We start from the raw sequence: 23006 nt of genomic DNA on the forward strand, positions 1-23006 counted from the left end.
TTGTCTATGTGCAATTCAGTCTCCCTTCTTGGCCTGAAAAGCAATTCTCCTCAAAGTCTGCTTAGTGACCTTCCAGACTAATGACCTCACCAGGACTGCTCAAGACAAATGCTGGGTTAATAAAGGACAGTCAGCTGCAAGATTCAGTGCAAGGATCCCCAGCAAGGGGATCCAACTTTATTCAGGCTATCATCTTTCAGGCATAACATAGCCCTTCTCTCTAGGGAAATGAGTAAGAGCTGGGACCAGGGCCAGTATGTAGGCAAGCCTACAGTGTGTATACGAAAGGAATAAGCATTCTCTGACCTGTTATTCCAAAGAGAAAGGCACATGCAATAGTCCATCTTAGCCAAGTTAATTATATGAACTGCTTCTGCCCTGAGGGAAAGCAATTGCACAGTTCTAAGCATCTACTTCAGATGCTTGCTTGAAAACACCCTCTGCTCCATGCCTTACAGATTTTGGTTTAAATCAGGTAACTCCTATATCCCCTATGGATGTATAGATCAGGGTGGAGTGAGAACAGTGAAGCAGCCACAGACTTTCTGCTCCCTCTTACATCAGGCTTTTCCCCTGTGACTGGTTGTTCCTGCAGTTTTAGTTTTCAAGTTAGAGATTATGCTGCTTGGACCATAAGTGGAAAATCTTCATTGTGGGAAGGATAAACAATATGTTGAAGCAGAAAACAAATTATAAACCCCAAGAAGCAAAAAAACCACACCCTGTCAGTTTTTACACTGAGAGGCCCAAGACTTAAGGTTCTCACATGTCTAAAAGCACGCAGAAATTCATTCATGAGAGAGTGAGACTGAGCCTTAAGAGCACCATTCATGCAGCAACTGCAGGATTATGACAGGCAAAGGCATATGACATGCTGTGGATAGCAGGCCATTACAGAATTAAGTTAACCAGGTTTGTTTTCCTGGATTATATTTTTATTTTGGCAAAGAGGGAGTGCTATCTTCTCTCTAACCTCATTTTAAGGGAGGAAAGGAGGAGAGAAATAACTATAGAATAAATACTGCAGTCATCTACTCCCAGTTCAAGAGCAGCTCCAGGCACTGGCCAATAAGTAAATATATAGAATAAATATAAGGCTTTGCATCCAGAAAGAAAATAACAAAAAACTGAATAAAATTGCTAAGGTTTGAAGCCAAGGGTTTTTTGGGGTTTTGGTTTTTGGTGGTTTTTTGGTCTTTGGTTTGGTTGGGGTTTTTTTTGTTCTTTTTCTGATGTATAGAAATTAAAGATTGGATGGAACAAATACATCTTTTGTTGTAGCATAAGCCAGTCTAGCTTAGTCCTCCCATCTGCCAGACTTGGACCTTGAAAGCTGCTGTGTTTGTCTTATCAAAGTTTTAAAAAATATTCCAGCTATTATACAAGAGTACAGAATGTACAGTCTAAATCTGAAAGAAAATAAATAAATTTTTAAATAAATAAAAAGAAAAATATCTTCAAGACTAGAATGACATTTTCAGTGGAAGCAGGAGGTCAACTTGCCTTGACAGGAGATGCCAAACATTTACAGCTGACAAAAGGAGTTAGAAGCATGCCAGCTGTTTAATCTGTCATCCTGGTTATTGTTGTAACAGGTGAGTTCCCTTCAGAAACTCAGTGTCATAGTTAGAAACACAATGGAGAATATTCAATTCAGCTTGTGCATTTCAACATGACAGTGCTACGGGAAGCACTACAGGCCAGGCAGCTACAGTCTGGTAAGAAGCAGGTCACAGCCAGCAATTCAATCAGTCTGCACAACAGCAAGCCTGAAAGGAGATGGTATCCCACTGAGGCTTGTGTGCTCCCCCTTGAGGTAAGCAACAAAAAGGTTCATTTGGATGACCCATGGATATGTCTGCAAATATCTAAACAGTACATCCACTGAGTGTTCAATACCGAGGTGGTGGCATTGGGAGCAGTTATTGGACTGCAGCAACACCCTGCTTTGCAGACTGTTTGCCAACACCATCACCAACACATCGTTAGGAGCAGGATCATACCTTGATCCACTGAGATGCTGAACTTAGGACCTCCTGGAGACTCCTCAGAGCAGACAAACTAAGGTCAAGTATATTTCAGAGCTCTGCCTCCACAAAGCAGGTGGCGTACAGAGCACTAACAATAAATCTGAAACTCCGGTTTTGTTGTTTTATATAACAAGTGTTACTCCCATCTATGTGTTGGTTCCAGAACTCCCAATCCTCCCACTTAATTTTTCAGAGGTGAGGAAACCCACTATCTTACATCTTGACACCATGTATATGTTGCATTTATAATAACACTTCGCCCTAGAGAATTGCACCCATGACTTTTAACTGAAGAAATACAGCTGCAGAAAAAATAAACATCAGTAACTCAGAAAGATAACTGGATAGAGTAGTCATGGGAAAACAGCTGCTAGAGATATAGTTCATAAGAAAAAGGCATGGAGAAAGAAGACCTCAAACAGCAGCCAAGTTTCATTTATTACAAAGAGGAAAGAAGATAGAGCAATTATATTGTTTACCACTCCTCCCATCTCATGTAATTGGGAAAACTGATTATGAAGGGCATCCTCCTGGAGCAATGAACTTAAAACTGAGAAAATGAAGGAAGTCCAACTTCTATCTAAATAGAATAACTAAATACAGCCTAGCAGCGGTGGTGCAAATTAAACAGTTTTTTAGTAAAGATACTTAGCCAAATACTTGATTGTCTTAACAGATGCATGCTCCAGCAGCTTAGGAGGCTGCTAAGAGGGAATGTACACACACTGCCAGCAGTCTCTGGCATCACTTCCCCTAAGCACCAGTCTCCCTGAACTCTACATCACTAGTAAGGTCATGTAGCTGGTAATTACCTCTGTGACACCTTCCCTTTCTGAGCATTGCAGATACTGCTGGCTCTACTTTCATAACCCTCTGTAATTCATCAGAAAGTTGTGTTAATGAAAACTCATCATGCATTTAGGTCCAGAAACAGTTTTAAGAGCTACATCTGGAATCTCAGTTCTGCACCCCACTACAATGCTCATTACCACAGGCTCTGATTGTATGTGTGGGTACTATCCTTTAAGCATCACAAAACACATTATTTTTCTCCCAACAACTATATGCTGGTTGCAATTTTACAGTTAGGAGCTTTCTACCAACCCCACTTCCAAACCTCTCCTATAATCCCACATAGTCAAGAGGCACTCACAGGTCTCTAGATCCATTTGATATTAACTCCAAATTGCTCTAGAACACAGGGGTTTTTATTTTCCTGAAACAGACCACCTCCATAAGAGTCCATACCAGAGCTCCTGTGACAGTGGTCAAAATAAACACAGAGATCAAGTTTTCAACTCTGCCTTTTTGTCTCTATACAGTCACTAGCCATGGTCCTGCATTTCTGCCACAGTTTCAGCTATGAGTGCCCAACAAAGCATGAGTAAGCCAGGGCTTTGAGAGCTGCAAGTCACCCTGGGAACACCATAATCTCCAGAAAGAAGAATAAGTGGACTTATAGGCATTGTCCTGGGGTTTCTCTGCACGACTCGATATCCAGTGTTCAAAAACTTAACAATTCCAAGTGCATACCACATTATTTCATGCATGGAAAGAGAAAGCATTAGTTTGACCTGTGCAACATTAGATTTTCCAGCAAAATATAGCTGGAACCTTAAAAGCTCCCTGAGATGCTTCCATGCAATTTGCCCACAAGACAAGGTTTTGGTTTATATAAAATGGAAAGAGCACCTGTGGTACTGGAACACAGGTTCTCCACCTGAGTTGTATCACAGGACTGGCAGGGTGCTTCAGGCAGTGCAGGCACAACCAGTTCATCTGCTGATGTATGGTGTACACCTCATGGGTCTCAAGAGAGCTGGAGCTGAGTCTGGCTCTCTTATGGGCAGCTTTCATACATACACAGACACACCCCTCCTCACCAACTGACCTCAGACTCAGGATAGCTAAAGTTCTAAGTGCCAACACTATGTGTCACAAAATTTTTTGTGGTGCTTTTGTTGGTTGCTGTTAAACCTTTAGTGTCTTCTAAGCTTCCTATTACAATGTTAACAGCAGGAAGGAGTCATGTGCAACCAGGCTGCCTTCTGGCAACCTTTTTGAGCCAGATAGAAAACAAAGCTGTCAGTTCACCCTTTCCTTCCCTCCCTTTATAAATACAACTGCTTACAAAATCAGAGTAAGAGTACTTGCAGAAATCATTCAAACTGTGAGACAAACATAATCATATAAATGTATATCTCTGCATCCATCCCTCCCCCCATGTGCCAGTGCCGTGCCAAATCTATTACCTAAGGGCAAAATTATTCACACCCCCCCAAGACTGCTGTTCACTTACAGAAACTCACAAATGGTAGCAAAAGCCATCCACACATCACCAAATACCACACCATCTGGCGGGGCAAGAGGGGAATATGCAGTCCCTACATGCTCACAAGAGCACAGAACATAACTCCCTACCCCCACACACACCTTGTTTTTGTACTTTACAGAAGTGAGCTGTAAAAGATCAGCTGTTGCAGACATTTTTTCACAGAAATCCTTTCTTTCAGATTTCTGCGTCCTCTGGAAGGCAGAGGCCTCAGAAGAGAATGTAAACAATTATTATCAGCTGCTGTGAAATGCAACAGGGGCACCTTGATTGGCTCATGTTCCCATGTTTATAATTGAAGGCCAGTCACGGGTGCAGGCTGGGGACAGAGTCCCTGGACACAACTTTGTTATAGATTCTTTTCTTTCTTTCTATTCTTAGCTTAGCTTAGCAGCTCTGCAACTTCTCTCTTTATTCTATTTAGTATAGTTATAATGTATTATATATCATATATCAATAAATCCAGCCTTATGATCAAGAAACAAGATTCACCATCTCTCTCTCACCAGCAGCGACCCACTCAGGACGCTGTAATAATCAGCTGTATTCCTTTCTTAGGGAGGAGGGCAAGGGATCCTGAATGCAAATCTTTCAGGGGTGGGGGGGAGGAGGTAGGGGATGGAGGGAGCAAGACGAGCCCAATGCCAAAGAAGCCACCTCTGGGATTTAGGGATGTCTTGGGAGATTAAATTAGGCTCATTGCTTCCCTCTCTTCAACCCTCATCACTTTCTTGTGTAGCCAATTTGCCCTATTTCACCTTGCAGCCAGCAAAACCTTGTCCAGAAAGTCTTCAGAGGTTCAGCAGCCAGAAATACAAGGTGCCACAGTTACTTTGTGGTATTTTCTTAGATTACAGTAATTTATTTTTCAATCAGGAAAGTAACATTTAAAATATCAAAGTCCCTCAATATAGAGCATGAAGAACAAACAATGTTTTAAGTCTGCTGTACCTTCCTGCAAAAACCTGAGGTGGGACCGGATTTCCTGCCTTGTTTGTGAACAGAGGATTCATGTTTCTGCCAATATTGGTTTCTGGCAAGACTGGTTTCATCTCTTAGGGAAAAACGGAGCACCAAATGTCAGGTTGAACTGGGGAATTTACTCTAGGAACAGGTACAGCTTTTGTACTGGACAAAAAGCTGGACACCAAAGGTACACTGGGATCCAAGTGACTGCAGTCTGGCTCCAAGTTACACAGCCCTCCCCGTCCTCCCAACACATGTCAAGAGTCAGGAGTTGATCCTAAGCGTTCTATCTACACCTAAACATGGCTGGGTGCAGAAGGATGCAGCATGGACTTCAGTCTGGCACAGGAGATGGATACTGAAGGTTGGCTATTGACCCCTGGGCAGGCTGACTGCAATAGGGAGTGCACAAAGAACAGGGCAAGTGACAAGACCAGCTCTTCCATATGATGGCTCTGCTGACTCTCACATGCTTTCCATCTTCATCTCTCTTTTGGGACAACCAGAGTTATAGCCTTCTGGGGTAATCATGCCTTACAGGGTAATTTTTTCCACAGGACATTCACTGTGAGGGTCCTAAATATTTTTGCTAAAAATGACATATTAGGTACCATTCTGAGACTGCTAGAAAGGAAGGAAGCCTTCCCCAAGGCTTCTAGGCTTTTGCTGCAGCTCTAGAGCTGCTGTGAGTGGCTCTGTAGAACCCCTGGTTCCATTCCTGGCAATCCCATTCCCTGGTCCATTAGTCACAGCAAGCAATTTCTTGTAGAAACTGTTACACCACACAAACCCTTCTATCAGCAAGCCAGCCCTTACAGATTATTAAGTAAAAGACATTTCTAAGCAGTTAGCAGATCCAATCTAAAAGGCAACACAACAACTAGCCCTGAAAGTACTGAACTATTACTGAGAAATTAAAAGAATGAAAAGAACTTGTTTTGGTGTAAAAGAGTATTGGCATATACAGTCCATGCTCCTTGGTAGCAATTAAACTAACCAAAAGCAGATAGCATTGCCCCTCTCTTTTCCAGCTCCTTGAAAATCTTACTCAGGGACAAATAACCATGGGCATTATGTTGGTTCCTGCAGCACAAAAACACCTGCTAACCAAGGCAGTGGAACAAGGACCTCTTAAAGAGATGCCAATGCCTGAATACACCTATCAGCCTAGCTCAGGAACACAGCTCAGGTTTGCAGAGATGCAGAAAATACCAATGCAAAAAGTGCTCCAACTCCCCCATCCCTGCGTTTAGTGAGGGTGTGAGGGGAGAAAAGGACTTTTAGGGCATGACAGGGAAAAGGGTTTTCTTGCAAGCAGGTTGTGCAATCCAGAGTCTCGACTGCTGTATTCAGAACAACTTTTCTTTAGGGAAAGGGAACCAACACTAACTCTCTCTGAGGCTGGAGATCTCCAAGCCAAAGCTAGCCAGCAGGCAGAGATGATCAGATGAACAAAAAGGATTTGGTAAGCCATTTGCCATCAAGAGGACATCTTCAGAGAGAAGAGAAAGACGGCCAAGCAGCTTCAGGGCTCCATCCTTGTACAGCCTGCGACCTGACAAAGAAAATGGGAAGAAACATCAACCAGAGACTGGCACCACAGATTAACTCTACACACTCACAGAGGGATGCTTGTCAATCCTCTCCTGTTCTTTCCCTGATAAATGAAGACTGCCTGCACAAACACTGCATGCACCCTTGAGCCTAGATGTGAAAGCAGGGTGCACCCTACAATACTGCTGTTCATGGTTTCATATACTTGCAGGCATAGGAAGCAAGAATACACTAAATTCACCAGGTAGTTGCTTACACGAGAAGTTCCTTTCTTGATCTGCGGCCTAGCAATAGCTTCAGATTCTCCCCTGAGGAGGAATTAATCTCTTCCTTCCTAATTGGTTCCCCAAACTTGATTTTGACATGACCCAAATCAGCTCTAAGAGAGTTCCTGGATGCATTTACATGCAGTTGTTCATGAACAGAACTCCTGTTTCAGGCAGCAGAGAGAAGGTGCCACTGGAAAAGAACCGAAGTCATCTCCTTCCAAGAACAGCAAGCATGTGGTCTCAGAGTGACCAGAAGTCCAAGCCTTGAACTCAGGACCCAGCACTGCCTGTTATCAGGAGCACATGTAAGATATTTATGCAGAAGAAAAGAATCTATTCTGTTCTAGCTTCCTCAGAAGTCTACATGAACGTAAGCAGCCTCATTTTTTTCACAGCAAAGATAAACAGTGTCTTCTCATGGTACATGAGCAAATGTTACTTCCACCTTGTGTATTATTTCAAAGACAGATCCTGTAGATCCACCAGCTAATGAAATGCACTGCCCATCTGGCCTGTCTTACAGGCCTCTTCCAATGTCACAGGGATAAGCCCTGCACTGCCACACTCACCCGCCTTGTTCTCCACAGGCTCTGCTGAGTAGAAAATGTAATCAACAGTGGCTCCAAGCCCCATGGGCATTGTTGTGACCTCTGGGCGTCCCCTCTGTGGCAAGAAGTGGCTGTAGACAGAGGTCAGGTTGAGGCCATGCTGGATAACACCTGAACACCTGCACACAAACAGCCACCAAGAAAGGAAAGAGAATTATGCCTTTTTGGTACTGCAGTCACAGCTGAATGTTCCCTTGCTGATGCAACTGTCTGAACTACTCCTACTTTATGAGCACATAAAATCTTTCAGAACTATTCGCTCCACTTACACCAAAGCAAGACAGACTCTGAATTTCCTTTGCCTTCAATACCCAGTCCTGTATATGCCTATGCCCTTCATTCTCAATCTCACCAACATAATGCTGACAGAACAGCATCCTGCTGCTGGGACAATCCTGGGCGGACCTAGCTCTTCCAGATAGCCCTCCTTACCCTCTTTCACTCTCACATTTACTTCAGTCTTTCCTTCAGCCAGATTTTCAGGAAAACAAGGCTGAGTTTGAAGACTGTGGCCATTGAAGGTGCACCAAGTTACCTTGGGACGAATGGCTGAGGATCAGGGTCTTTCACCATGGCAGCAGGCTTGGGCCAGTGTGCAGGGCAGTCTGCAAAGGAGCAAAGAGATTCCAGCCAGACCTACACAGATCCCAGAACAGGCTGCTCATCCCAAGTCTGAGAAGCTTCTCCTGAAACCAAATGAATCTTTTTGCCCAAGAAGAGCAGATAGCTTCGAGTCATGAATATCATAAAGAAAAATATCCAAAGAAAACACAAGCTGTAAGACTAACAGGAGCATCTCTAGAGCAGATCAGTGCAAACAACTGGGAACTCATATTCTGTCCTGCTGAGGACATGTCCTTAAAGCATTCAATATTACCAAAGTCCAGGGTATTTCAACATTTGCTCTCAAAAGAAAGTTTGCTTGTCTTAGCCTACAGCTTACTCAACCGGTGTCTAGAAAGGCAGAAAAGAAAAGGAGAAAGCAGAACCAGCCATGCCACAAGGCCCAGAGGTGCAGGAATGTCTACTGGGTACCAGCTTCCCCAGACATCTATATTGGGACCACCATGTACCATTACAGTCTTCAGGTTGTTCTCTGCCACCAAAGTCTTGAAGCAGAAAAAAGAAATATACATATCTGTTTCAGCTTAAAAGAAGTTTAGAGGAAAGAGCTTCAAGAAGCTGAATATCAGTGCATCTCAAACAACACAGTCAGTGTGTATGAGGGAGGAAAGTGTACTTCTCTGAGCTCTCATGAAATCTAATCATGGTCACAGAAGGCACCCTTCTGCCTTTCCCTTTCCTCACAGGCATTACCTCCACCTCATGTTACAGAATGGCCTGGGCTGGAAGAGGTCTTAAAGATCATCTAGTTCCATCCCTCCATCCCATGGACAAGGATGTCACCCACTATATCAGGCTGCCCAGGGCCCCATACAACCTGGCCTTGAACATTTTCCAGGGGTGTGGCATCCACAACTTCTCAGGGCAACCTGGCCCAATGCCTTACTACCCTCTATGTAAAGTATTTTAGGAAGTTTAAAACCATTCCCCTTGTCCCATCACTATATGCTTGCGTAAATAGTCACTCTCCTTCATTTTTTATAAGCACACTTTTAGTACTGGAAGGCCACAATGAGGCCTCAGTGGAGCCTTCTCTTCTCCAGTCCAAACTCTCTCAGTCTGTCCTCAGAAGAGAGGCTCCACTGAGCGAGGAGAGTGGCAAGTTGCAAAGTCTCCCGTCAATACCTGGTTTAGCATCTGTCACACCTTCCAGGAGGACCAGCTGCGGCGGTCGCTCACAGGCAGCATCGCAAAAGCGGAACTGCAGCAGGAAGTCCCGGCTGTATTCACGTCTCCCTGCAGAGAAAAGCACCAATTAAAAGAAGAAAGTAACTGCAGCAAAGTCACACCTCCAGGGTGTGACCACCTGTATTTCAGACCTTTGGGCCTCTTAGAGCTCTTTAGTTTGAGAGAGGCTTTTGTTCCCAAGCACTCTGATACCATGAGACTAGAATGGTATCAAGTTATCACCTGACAACTACATGTAGAAAAGATGTGTAAAAGTAGAAGAACAGAGCACATCTATTCCTATCCCTCAGATGCAACAGTCATTGTCAGCACAAAGTAAGAATGCCCTCTCTGAGACACCAAAAGTTCAAGGGACTTTCAAGCAGATCAATTAGTGCAACTCCAGGAAATGTCTGCTGAGAAAAACATTTCTGGAGATCAGGGTGAATACAAGTTCTACATTCAAGATTTTAACAAAAGTTATTTTGTGTGGGCTCAATTTTTTTAGTCCTCTCAATGGATGCAGAGAAGAGACACGATTGTAACTGGATCTTAGGAATGATTTCTTTACAGTGGTTTGCAAATACTATCCAAAACCACACCCCAAACACCCGGAGATTAAAGCAATGCCTACTGAACATAGTTTACAACTGCACAGAAGTGTAAGTCTGGGAATATGAAAGAGACATAGAGCAAGTGTTACTGGTAGAGGAACATTCTTCTCCTCACTAGAGAAAGAAAATGGCAGAAATCCAATAGGTTCTGGAAAAAAATGTATTTAACTCGTATACAAAGCAGAAGGAGAGAATCTTTGTCAAGTTCCTCATGCAGCACATGCCCAAGCTCCTCAGAGAGACAGCAAGGCCCACAAACTGCCCATCCTCAGCAAACTCATATTGTCAGTGAATACTGGAGCTCACCAGGTTTCTTTGGCTGGCACAGAGTGACATACTGGCACTTGTCTGTTACACCCAGTGAGCTTGGCCACAGTGGGGCCAGCAGCTTCCGTGAATACAATTGCTGGGAAAAGTCTTCCTGACCAGACACCTGCAAGAAGGCCAGGAAAGGAGAGCAATCATCAGGGACAGAGAGCAGATGTGCAAGCTATAGACAATGTACATATATACACTTGCCAGGAGCAAGACAGGAGAATGCCCTCTTAGAAAGGCATGAGCTAAGCTGTTCAGAGTATGGTAAAGCTATAGTAAACCTTCAGCTGTAGGGGACAGATATAATTAGCTAAAAGTCACCTGACAAGATACTTTACAGGTATCTTATTGAAGTGGTGATTTAGCTTGAATGACAACCATATATTTGATCACAGACACACAGTAAGACAACCACAAGAGACCCACTTCGAACTTTTTTTAGAACAAACATCCACAAAAAATTTCAGTAAGTCTTGGTGGAGTTGCATTTCCCTACACTTCCAGTCACACAGGCACAAAAATTCCATAGGAAAGGAAAAAAAATATTTGATATTAAGTGATCTATTATCATAAGCATGCCCCAAGAGAAACCAGAAGAGCAGTGATGGAAACAACATGCACGCACTTGTCTGCTTCTTTCCCCTGCAGTGCTGGAGACACTGGGGAAGACTGCTGAATCATTTTATTCAGTATTAAGACTATTTCCCCACAAGAGGAAGAATGCAGCCATGCATTTCTCTAGCAGCAGACAATAAAGAGCTATCCAATCCCAATTCTGGCTGGCAACTACCTTCCAGGCTGGCATCCCATGGTAGGAAAGTTCACCATTCCGGATGAATTTGTAGAGTGGAGAATCAGGTACAGAGTTCAGGTCTCCGCACAAGATTACAGGATAGTAGCTGCCTTCAGTAGTTCTTGCAATTTTGTCAATCTCTGCTAGCAGCAATGCCACCTGGGCCAGTTTGATATCTCCTCGACGCGGATTGAACAACACATGAGTGTTGGCCACACACAGAGGACTGACTGCATTCAGACCTAGACCTTCTGGGAGCACAGGCTGCAGCAGCAGCACCAAGCCCACATTATCCCGGTTGAGGATGTCCAGGCCAGGCCGGAAGTATTCTATGGGGCTGAGACTGATCAGCTGGAACCTGCTGCGCTTATAGCACACTGCACATCCATCTGTCTTCGTCCCAGTTCTCCGTTTATAGAAGCAAGCAAAGCCTGAAAAGAAACCAGCACCTATTAAAAGGTTTATCCAGTCACTACCTCAGGCTCAGCAAGTCTGTATAGAAAAGGTTCCTACTACATTGGGGTACAGCAATATACCCAATTCTTTTCCAATAACCACCCTTCATTTATTAATTATTGGAGGTATTTCCTCGCTCCTTGTCCTTCTAGGGCCCTCTGTTTTGTTATTCTGATCTTTCAACTCAGAGACATCAATTGCAAAAGAAAGGATAAAGGTCTAGGCAGATAGTTCAGAAGTAGGGCCAGCAGCCACCTGCAAACAGGAAGAGATCTCTTGAAACTGAGCGCTTTGAAGGTGTTAAGCAGGAAGCACTGCTTGGCCAGTCCCATGAGCTGGATGTACAGACTCACAAAAGCAGGACATACCCATCTCCTTGAATGTTGGTTCCAGTTGCTCCCAGTAATGGTTCTCTTGCACCTCCTGGAGACACAGAACCTGGAAGGAAGGCAGAGACCTCACTTGCTCCACAAGTATTTGCTAGTTACCTTGTTTTGGGGAAGGAAGAAAGTGGAAAAGTACATTCACACACCAACCCTCCAAACAGAAATGTCACCACTGCAACTCTGTCCTGTACTTTCCAGATGAAAAGCACTAGCTTTCTGGGTCACAGTAGCACATCATTCAGTTTTCCAGCAATGAGATAAAAGATCCTTCATCCCACAAAGAGGACTCAAAGAATAAGAAATTCATGGAGTCCTCTTCTATGCAGACTTCTCCTCCTGTACTGCCTTAGAAGACAGGTCTTTCTTCCTCTACTTCCGGTGTTTATAAAAGTTAAGCCCTGCTATCAAAGTATGACTAATTTCTACAACCAAAGCAAGACAGACACCAAAAACATGGTCTGTGAAAGTCCACACTCTCAGACCAATCAGTGTCCAGTTACCAAGCAGGCAGTATCTTCCTAGGACTTGCCCCCATCTTTTTCTTTTCATAATACTGTTAGATCAAACAAGGAATTCGAATTCTGGTGACACTGATGTAGAGAGGGCTTAGTCATACTTACATCAGGATCCCAATGCTGGATCTCCTGCAAAAGGTTTGGAAGGCGGTAGTTCCAGTTCAGGATGTCTGGATGACAGTGTACATAGAGATCAAGGCCCTGCTCCACCAGGTCCTGGGCAAGGATGTTGTAAGACATCACTCGAAATTCAAACAGGGGAGTGTTTTTGGAGACCTGCTCTAAGACACAGGGCTGGACAGAAAGATCCTCCCAGTCTCTCCATAAGATCTCTATATGCAAAAGACAAAAAAGCAAAGTTACAGCGGCACTAGGTACCTTGCTGATACTTTGGTTCCCCTGGGACCCAGAGAACAGCCATTCTCATTCCCCAAGCTAGGGCACTCTAGCCTCTGAGCAAACCCACACCCACTCTGGTTTTCAGGTGCTCTTTCTGGATATCTATGGATAGTTGTCTGTAGGGATGGCATAACACATGACCAAAGTCAAGCATACTGAAACACCAGACCCACTTTTCACTGCTTCCTAGAGTACAAAGCCAGCATTTGAGAACAGTAAGTAACATATATTGATATTCAGACCAGACAGTCTCACAGCACAGAAACCACTAGCTGTGACCAGCCCCTCCTCAGCAAAAACTCAACTTTACAGTTTTCACTAGCAGATCCTGTCAACTCTGCAGGGGCAATCAATGTCTTGCTGACAGCAAGCCCAAACACAATAACCTGACCACATTCACTACAAAAGCCAAACCCAAACTAAACATTAGATTCAGAGCCATCACTGACCATGATAGGGCACCTCCGATGAGACAGGATAAAATGGCACCGCTTCCTGAATGGGCTGGGCTGGGAGCACTGGTGGCACTGCCTCTGCATCACATGCTAAACTCCAGGCCAGCACAGCTGGGTCATCATTCAGCACCTCCACGCTGATACCAGCACAGCCAGCTGTCTGGTGATCTGTCTGTGGGACCACAGCTGCCCAAGGGGCACTGCCTGCTACAGTCTCTGTTTCCTCTGATGGTAATCTGGCCAGTTCAGCCACTGCATGATCTTGCAGCTCTGAAGAAGCCAAGGCATTTAGCTCCAAGTGCTGCTGATCAGCACACTGGGTGAGTTCCGGAGACATATTCAGGTCACTGAGGCTGGTCATCAATAGCTCTGAACCTTCTAACCAGTCACTAGTGAGTGTAACTGATACTTTCCTCACTGTTGGAACACTCTCACTGGCTGGCAAATTCCCTGCTCCTTCCTCCAGCCACTGCTGGAGAAGGGCTTCTTGCTCTTCTGGAACTGATCTTCCTCTGGCTGCAGCAAAGACACCTTCTATCTGGGTGGACGGGCTCTTCGCCAGAAGCACATTCTTTCGATAGGTAAAGAAAGCATCTGTCATTTAAAAACAAAATCAAAATCAAACAGCCAGAAATGCTTTCTCACTCATTATTTTCTTATTCCAACGCATTTGCTGTAACTCTGTGCAATACAACCATTCAGTATAGTAACCCAAACAAATTATTTCTCTGAGAGAAAACAGTTACAGTCTAAATAACTTCCCCTGCCTCCTCCAGAATGCTAAGCCACAGTCCAAATCCAGTCATATTAGTCCAAGCCACTGAAACTGCACACAACAGCAATGGCTTTATCAAATCTAGAGAATGTAATTCTAACTCATGCAGCAGCACAGAGAGTCAGCCAAGCTGAAAGGCCTTGTGGAAATATCAGCTCTCAGCAACATATGTAAAGGCAGTCTCTAAAAGTTAGTTTATCGTGCATGGGCTAAGAAGCTAAGGTCTTGGAGACCATATTTTGGAGCAAGTTTCTTTCCAGGGACTGAGCAAGAAATAGCAGTCAGCTAAGAGAGTAAAATACATCACAAGAATGCATTGTAGAAGAAAAACCATTCTGTTACTAAGAGATGAAAAATGAAGACACATAGGGACCAACATATGCCTCATTAGAGAGAGTATATGCACAGAAGAAATCCTGATAAGAATTACAGATCACCTGATGACTGACATGTGGCAAAAAAATAAAACCATTTTAAACTGTTTTTAATGTAACATTGAACACAGTAATATTTGTGCGGTAAAGTAGAAAAAGACAGAGATTCTTTTCACTTGCATCTATACAAGAGACGGCATTTACGCTTCGCTATGAATTCTGCACAGACACTTGTCCCTACTGTTAACTAGCAATTACTGTTGATTACAAATCACTTTTTTCTCTGCATCCCTGTCAGTCAGCCAGAGCAGTAACATATAGGAGTCAGCAACATTCATGTATAGTTTTACTATATCTTTTGTGTCAAAGTTTTCTGTATGTGTCAGAAATGGAGCTTTAAGAACCATACTCCTCTCTGTCGGTTTGTAATTAAGTTCATTAATGTCAGAAACACCAACACACCAAGGTAATGTTCCCACACGCCCCTGACCAGGCACGATGAGTGCCTGCAAAAGCCTGTTAATACACAATAGGAGCTGAATTTGAGAGGAGTCAGCTCGCTGCTCACTATGAAAAAAGACAGCGTGCCAGTCCAGTAGTTGCTACAGGCCCAGGGACAGTTTCAGGCTGGAAGGTGGCTTTACATGAGCTCAGCAATCAGGGACTGTAAAGTAGCAGCAGGATCTAGGGAAACTAAGTGAAATAGCGATGCACACAAAACATAAGTCCATCCACGAAGTCACCCGCAGGTCCTTGGGGGATCACAGATATCTGAGCTGCCCATCTCCAAGTATCTCCCCCAGCCTGGAGAGCAGGTGGGCGGCAGGAGCTGGAGCCCCTGCGCAAAGCGCACTCTGCCTCTGCAGCACAACAGCCGGCAGCTGTTCCCTCCACACACGCCGCTCCCCGCGCTGCCCGGGGCCAGCAGCCCCGGCCCGGCCCGGCCCGGCAGCCCCACGCCCCATCTGCCTAAGGCCGGGGCCTGGGGAGCTCCGGGGCAGCTGCGCCGACCCCGACCGCCGGGCCGCACCCCCCCAGGCCGGGGCGGGGGACGGCGAGGGACATCCCCGCCCCTCCGGGCCACCCCCGGCAGCTCCCCCTGCCCCCGCCGCCGCCCGCCCGGGGCCGGGTTACCTCGGAGGGCCTGGAGGAGCCGCGCCGCCGGCAGCAGCACGTAGCAGAGCACGGTGCCGATCATGCCGCCCGGCCCGGCCTCCACCGCCCCCAGCCCGGCCCCGCCGCCGCGCCGGCCCCGCCTCAGCTACGGCCTCACGGCGCGGGCTCGCCGGCGCCCGGCGTGGCCGGGCACTCACCGCGTCGGGCCCCCGGGGCTCGCACCGGCCCGGGCCTGGCCCTCCCCGGGCGCCGCTCCAGGGCCGCCCGCTCCCGGGAGGCCGCGGCCCGTGGTGGGACGGCCCCGGCCGGGGTGGGGCAGGATCGCAGCCTGCGGAGGGGCCCGGCAGCCCTGTGCCTGAGGGGTCAGAAGCTGTGACCCTGGGCTGAGTGAAGCTTGCTTTATGGCTCCGCCACCCTGAAATTTGTGGTTTCAAACAAAAATTTTCACCCCCCGTTCTCCAGAAATGCAAACAGGAAAATTTCTATGATTTTTTGTCCCCTGGGAAGCCACCTTTTGCTCCAGATGTTGCACAGGCTTTTCGAACAGCACTGATAATTGCTAAGGTTTTGCAAAGCACAACCTCTAGGCGGCAGTGGCGATGGGGTGGGGGAGACAGCAGAGCAGGAGTGTGCCCTCACTTGGTGCTGCTGAGAGGTCATCAGAGGCTGGCAATATCAGTCCTCACCTGGCTATGAGTACTCTGCCATTTGCAAGTTGAAATCCATCACGTGCTGAAACCAGGCAGTTGTATATGAAAAGCGAAGTCCTGGTTGAAGTCCAGAATTTCAACGTTTGCGCTTCACTCCACAATCACACGTTTTCAACATCTGAAGGCAAACAGATTGAGCTGAGCACACTACAGCTTTTTAACACCAAATATACATTTCTGACTTGCAATCTCAGTAGCCTTCTTCCAAACTCTGAGTACCTGCAATGAAGTCAAGATTCATATTATCCCTGCCTTTTGCACTGATGAGTGCTGCCAATCTGCCCCCTTCATGGTGACCAGCTGCCATCTCATGGGTCACAATTAAATGAAACACTTACTGATGTGCAGAAAATCACACTGTGAAAAGCCAGTGTCCACAAAAGAGACAGAGGAATCTTGCAACTTTGAGTAAAGGGATGGAGTCCACTTGGCCATACTTCCATGGGGTCTCTCTCAAATTTTTGGAGGACACAGCCTCCTTTTCTCCTAAACTCCTGGCTGCAGGTTGCCCTCTTCCTTTCCCCATTAGCTGAGGCACTAGGAAGGTAAAGACTTCCCAAACCACCTACTACATATTGCCTTAAAGTTTAGAAACTCAAATTATCTAGCTTCTTCAAAAAATGCAGCTTAATATTCATTAAGACATTATGGCCCATTTCAAAGACATTAACATCCATTTCTTGTAAAATCCCCCCAGCCATTCTTCCAGAACTTGATTGGTTCTTTCAGCTGGAGTTCTTTGTGAAGACATTGAGACCCATTTCTCCCATTAGTAATTAGCACAATGAGTGTCCACAGCTAGGATCTGAGATGATGTTATAATGTAAATAAATAATAATCCTAGCACTCTTTTTCAAATCTCCATTTACAGAACACCACAAACCATCGAAGCAGGGACTTGTCTCAAATCCCACAGATGTCTCTGGCAAAGCACTAGACTGTGGTCTCCCATCTCCTGTTGCAGTAACCAATCCATCATTGGTTTCTAGTCAGAGAATGTAGGATGTTCTCCAGAGGAAGGATCTACAACATTAGGAGCTCATGACTGGGTCATTTAAAACCAGCCTGTTCCTTGAAAGGAAAGATCTAAGAAAAGATCTTCAGACCCAACCCACATCAGAATACTCAGACTGAAATCAGAGAAGAATGTTAGCTGGTGCTACAAACCAGCAAGCAGCTGTGGCCAAATAGCCACAGTTGTTTGGCCTACACTAGAAAAATATTTTCAAATTTTGGCAATACAAACAAAGCTGACAATGGTCACCTACTTCAAGGTCAAGCCTTCCACTGGATTTTGTGGTATTTTGGTTTTGATCCAAATGTAATCCTTCCACGGTCTCTAATGACTGGACAGTTTGAGAGGTCTTTGTAGAACCTAACGGAATAAAGCCACAAAAATTATCCTATTTTTTGGGAAATAAAAATATTTCTAAGTCTATAAATTATTTCTGCTCAAGCTTTATCAGAAAGCCTCTTCTGTTACAGTTTTGGTTTTAGCACCTTAGGAAAAGTCACAAAGTCCTCAGTAAAACGATGTAAAATAATAAGCACTGAACCACTTTTGGCACCAACAGTAGTTGGTGGAATGAGTGAGTACTTGATTCAAGGCCCCATTAACTGCTGACATGTTTACAAGCCACACTTTATTACTGAACATACTGGGAATTTGGCAGTACGGAAGTCTGAATCTGTTCCAGACTAAAAAGGTGAATACATTCCTATCTTCATCTCATTTAACACTATAACTGCCATAGTCTAACTTTATCATGAAATTGTACAAACTGGAACATGAACTTAAAGGAGACAAGAACACTTAGCAATGGCCTCGCGTGACTTTTTCATACATCTAGGGGGAAAGGGGGAAGGTCCACAGCCAAAACCATAGCTATTCTCAGTTATTGTGAGCTGACTGGATCCCAGAATGATGGGATCCCAGCTGACTGGATCCCAGAATGTCACCCTTAGGAGTCAGAAGGTGCAGGTGAGGTCACATAAGGGTGATGTGGCAGCACAGGGCAACCACAGGCTCTGCAGGGCTTTCTCACAACACCAGGACAGCCCCTGCAAACAGCACATAGGATTCTCCTGTTTGTTTATAAGCAACATAAATCAAGAACTCAGGTCTTACAAGTGGCATCATTCCTCCTGGAGATGTTTTAACACGAAGCAGCTGTGCTTTTACTGTGTAGGTGTGAGAAACATACAGAATCTAGGAGCTGGCTGTGAACTCTTCATTTACAGAACAGAAAAAGCCGATGAACCTGTGACTCACTAGTGGTGACACTGAGAATGAGTCTGAGAAGGATGCAGGTGCAGGGCTTACTTACTAGCAAACTCACTCCAGAAATTCTCAGAAATGGCCAAAGGAAAATCAGCAGCAGCTAAGAGGGACTGTGGTTGCACCAGGCTGATCACCAGTTGGGAAGGCTTCTCTCCTGAGGCCAGGCAGCAATGAGAGCAAGGGTGGCAAACAGGGATCCAGAGTACCAGTGGCCAGAGGTGGGAGCTGCCATCTGGGAGCACTTGGAAAAAGCAAAATGAATCATTAGAGGACTTGGCAGTACCAGCTTCCAGGACACTCCACCAAGCTGCCCCTACTGCCTCTAAGAGATGTCAGAGCTCAGCATCTTTTGAGACCAGATCTTGTCTGAGCTCTTCATTGCCCAGAAGGACAGGCAGGGCATGGGGGCAGCAGGGTTATCTGAACCTGCTGCTCTCAGGCTCTGCTTGGACACAGCAGAGTCAGGTGCCAGGGCTGCTCACAGCTCTTTGGCCTGACTTCCTAACTTAGCATTACAGTTCCCCTCAAAGTTCTAAACCTCCTTTGGCCTGTCATTTAGTCATTACATGTTAATTTCTTATTTTCCTTTGTTGTTATGTATGCAATTGTTTCTTAATGCAATTACTGTAAGGCATGGGGGACAACTCTTCTAGGCTTGTTTTTTCTATATTTAAATGGCTCATAATGCAATTTATGAAGTGCCAAAATGATTTCTAAATCTACCTCAGAAGGCTCAATCCACACACTGTGGGACTGGCTAATGTACTGGGCACATGACTTGTCTCATGACTTTTTTACATGGGATTTAAGCCTATTTTTACCCTTCCTTTTGTCTTTCTCACACTAGAGTAATGCAAGTAAACCCATCATCTGACAAATAAAATCTGGCAGAAGGAAAGGGTCTTAATAAAGGAGATGCAGCTGCAGAGCTGGTTGAAGTGTGGTGATGTGGGTGCCAGCTGGCCAGTCTTTTCCCCTTATAGATCTGAATAAATAGCTAAACTGCTCCACATTCCACATCAGTGCTAGGTGACACCCAGGAAGGGTACAAAATTACAGATTAATAGCCTGGAGCTCTAAAGAGCAATAGAGAGTGAGGGGAAAAGGTAGTAAAAGCACTGACAGGGACTGAAAAGGAAGATTCATGGAAGAAAAAAAAATATGTATTAAACTATTAGCCAGAAATTATTTTGGCCAAATAACACTTCATAATTTTTTTTCATGCATTTAGTCCCCCTCTTTCTCTATAACTATAAAATAAATTATGAATTGTGGACAAGAGAAGCTGTATCACTTCCAGTGAGTCTGCTTACACTCAATCCCAATATACAGTGGCATTTAAATGCTTTTTCTTCTGCCATGCAGGACAAGTATACTGCAAGGCATTCCCAGAGTCTGATCACAGAGTCAGCCCCTGTGCCTGGGGAGTTGTCAGTCAGTTCAAGAGAGGTAGGAGCAGCTGGTATGGTTTTGGCTTGCATGTTTGTGGGGAAACGGGATGAAGATAAAAAATTGCTTTGCCTGGTGGGCTCAGAAATTGAGAAATGGGAAAAAGGTAGCTTGTGAAGGAATAAGAACCTAATGTGGGAGAACTGTGAGTTCCCTGCACATGGCCTGAAGAACCTGAGGAAAGCTTAGCCCCAGAGTTAGCCCTTCCCCACACTGGGACCAGCACCACAGGCATGTAGTGCACAGGGAGTGCTGGGCACAAAGCAGGGTTGCAGGAGTACATTCACAGCATGTTGAAGAGGGGCTTCAGCCAGAGAAATGGAAGATCTGTCACATCCAGGGAGTCACATCTCTGCTAGGCTTGCATTGACAAACTGAATCTGCTTCATGGCAGACCAGAATGAAATGTCCAAAATGAGTGAGCCTCAGGAGTCTGTCTTGCTGGCTGGTGCCTCAGCAGAGAAGGCAATGCAAGCTCCTGACACTGACCTAGGAGTTGAAACTGAATGGTTTCTGACCATCTGCACTCACTAGCCTTTCCATACTGTCAGAACTGTACCTACCAACTGGTATGTATCAAAAAAGGAGACCAAGGACGTGATCCTGCCAGAATTCTAACAGCCACATGTAATCTGGCTATTGATAAAGGCAGGGGGGGAGAGGGGGAGAATGGGAATTTCCATTTAAGAGCTTTCCCTTTGACATTAAACATCTTTCTTTAACTACTTTCTACACACCAGAGCTATTTATTTGTTCCCTATTGTCTCCTCTAGTTGTTAATAGAGCAGCAGGAGGAGCTAGCTGAAACCAGGAATGGGACTGCATCCCTGTTTGTGCACTCCTGATGAAACACTGTAGCACTTGTGGTCTGCACACCATGGGTTTGCCACAACCCTTCTAGTCTTTCCTGGCGGCTCTCTCTATTTTCTGCCTTGTGAAGTCAGTCATCTGATAAAACAAGCCTTGCAATCATTTTTGTAACAGTAGGATTTATCCATGATTTAGGAAGAGAACTTTCTAACATGTTATAAATGGAAGGAAAGTCAAAAAACATAATAACACAAGAACAAAGACTATCTTGTTGAAGGCTACAGACTGAACTGGAAAATGACTTTGTTGAGAGGGGAATTTGTCTTGAGGTTAGACTGCTGAATGCATATAACAACATGAAGAAATATGATCTCCAAGTATGGAGTCTGATGAAGGAATTCCAAATGACAGGTTTTTGTGGAAATACAGCCTCCAGCTGCATTGATATGTCTCACTGCAGCTGTGTCAACAACACCAAGATCAAAATGCTGGCATTCTTTCTGCTGGTTGTAAGCCAGAATGTTCTGAGCTGCCCTACCTCTGCTGGCAATATAAGCTGCATGCTTAAATTAAGGGGAAAAAAAAGTTTTTACCTGATGTCAAAAGTTCTCAGTTACACAAAAAAAAAAAAAAAAAAATTCAGTCATGTTGCAGACTGGTGAGAAGCTGCAGCAAGTCACTGGATGACAAGTGGATAAGAAAGGAGGATAAATTTACTCCTGAAAGTCTGGGACAAAGGCATGGGGAGAACCAGGGGATGATAATGTATAAGGAGTAAAACTGTGCTATTGTTGCATAGTGTTACTTAATTTTATTAAGTAGTTTAATTCATTTAATAGAGATGGGGACACAATCCACTACTCATCAATATACTTTTTCTCTATAGATCCTGAGAAGGCCTTTGCTGACATTACAGGCACAAAGCCCATATACTTGGAAGCACACAGGCTGATGGAAGTGGTGCCTGCCTCACACTTGATTCAAAATTTGGCTAAGCCTTACATCAATCTGAACCAGCATGTTCTAGGACCTTAAGGTGTCATAGACATTGTTAGTGCTATGGTGGTGAGTAGCCAGTAATGGTGGGGCCAGTGTTCTCAACAGCAATAGGAATTTTAGGCCTCTCTCAGGCCTGGAAGTCATCAATGAGTACATAGTGTGGGAGTAAAAAAAAATAGGAATCCTGGGCATCCCTAATGTTTCTCATCCTCTGCACATGAAAGTTTTGTGTGGCAACTGATGCCCTTTAACGGAATTACCTCCAAAAGCAACTGATGCTCTTCCATGGAACACAAGCCCTCAGTGCTTCTAACCCCCACAAGGCCACAGACAGGGCTGGAGGGACTCCTGTATGTCTTTGTTTACCTTTCTGTCTCCCCAGTCCAACACAACCATTACACAATTAGAGTTTGAAGACAGCTACATTTTGGTAGAAGGAGCTATATGCATAGGAGAGATGTTGTGAGAGAATTCATCCCTTCAAGAACTGTACCTGATCTGACATAATTTGTAGTCAAAATTATTGCTCATCAAGTTCAATCTTCTGAAAGATAACCAATTTTATCCAAACAACTGTTGTTCCCAGGCAAAAACGTTCAAATTCTGAAAGTCATGATATTTTCTGCTGCAATACTTTTATAATGTACAAGCTTCTGAAAAGCAGAAGTGTGCATGTAGTGGCAGTCTGGTGAGTCTGGAACTGTTATCTTCATTAGCAGATGTGACAGTAATTACCATAACTAAGTCATTCCGGTTTATGCTTGGCCAACAGAAAACATGTATTCGTCAGAAAATTTCATTCTCCAACATGACACAGAGAAACTTTTCTAAATAGATTAAGAGAATAATCCTAAATGTTCAGATATGAACTGGTGGAAATGTTCATTCAGTTTGAAACTGGGATATACAAAATGCATTTTGTTAGGCTATGGGATCTGTGTTACACTGAAAGAAAAGAGTCTTGGCAAAATGCCTCTTGGCTCACTGAAGACAAAGATCTATGTGAAAC

General features: G+C 44.7%; 1 protein-coding gene across 2 annotated transcripts; it reads right to left on the minus strand.

Annotated features, from left to right (window-relative positions):
• Nucleotides 1-305: 305 nt before the first annotated feature.
• On the minus strand, nucleotides 306-15981 carry ANGEL1 (angel homolog 1). Of its 2 annotated transcripts, none has more exons than XM_059473678.1 (10): nucleotides 15946-15981; nucleotides 13478-14077; nucleotides 12735-12961; nucleotides 12097-12166; nucleotides 11270-11703; nucleotides 10471-10597; nucleotides 9509-9619; nucleotides 8295-8364; nucleotides 7721-7878; nucleotides 306-6883 (listed from the first exon to the last, which is right to left on the minus strand). In XM_059473678.1, exons 2-10 carry the CDS (start codon nucleotides 13842-13844, stop codon nucleotides 6714-6716), a joined length of 1734 nt encoding a protein of 577 aa, XP_059329661.1. In that variant the 5' UTR covers nucleotides 13845-14077; nucleotides 15946-15981; the 3' UTR covers nucleotides 306-6713. The 2 variants fall into 2 exon arrangements, with proteins under 2 accessions (XP_059329661.1, XP_059329660.1); XM_059473677.1 differs by lacking the exon at nucleotides 15946-15981 and adding an exon at nucleotides 15767-15848.
• Nucleotides 15982-23006: the final 7025 nt, after the last annotated feature.

Source organism: Ammospiza nelsoni, chromosome 6 (assembly GCF_027579445.1).
Source record: "Ammospiza nelsoni isolate bAmmNel1 chromosome 6, bAmmNel1.pri, whole genome shotgun sequence".
NCBI classification, from domain to species: domain Eukaryota; kingdom Metazoa; phylum Chordata; class Aves; order Passeriformes; family Passerellidae; genus Ammospiza; species Ammospiza nelsoni.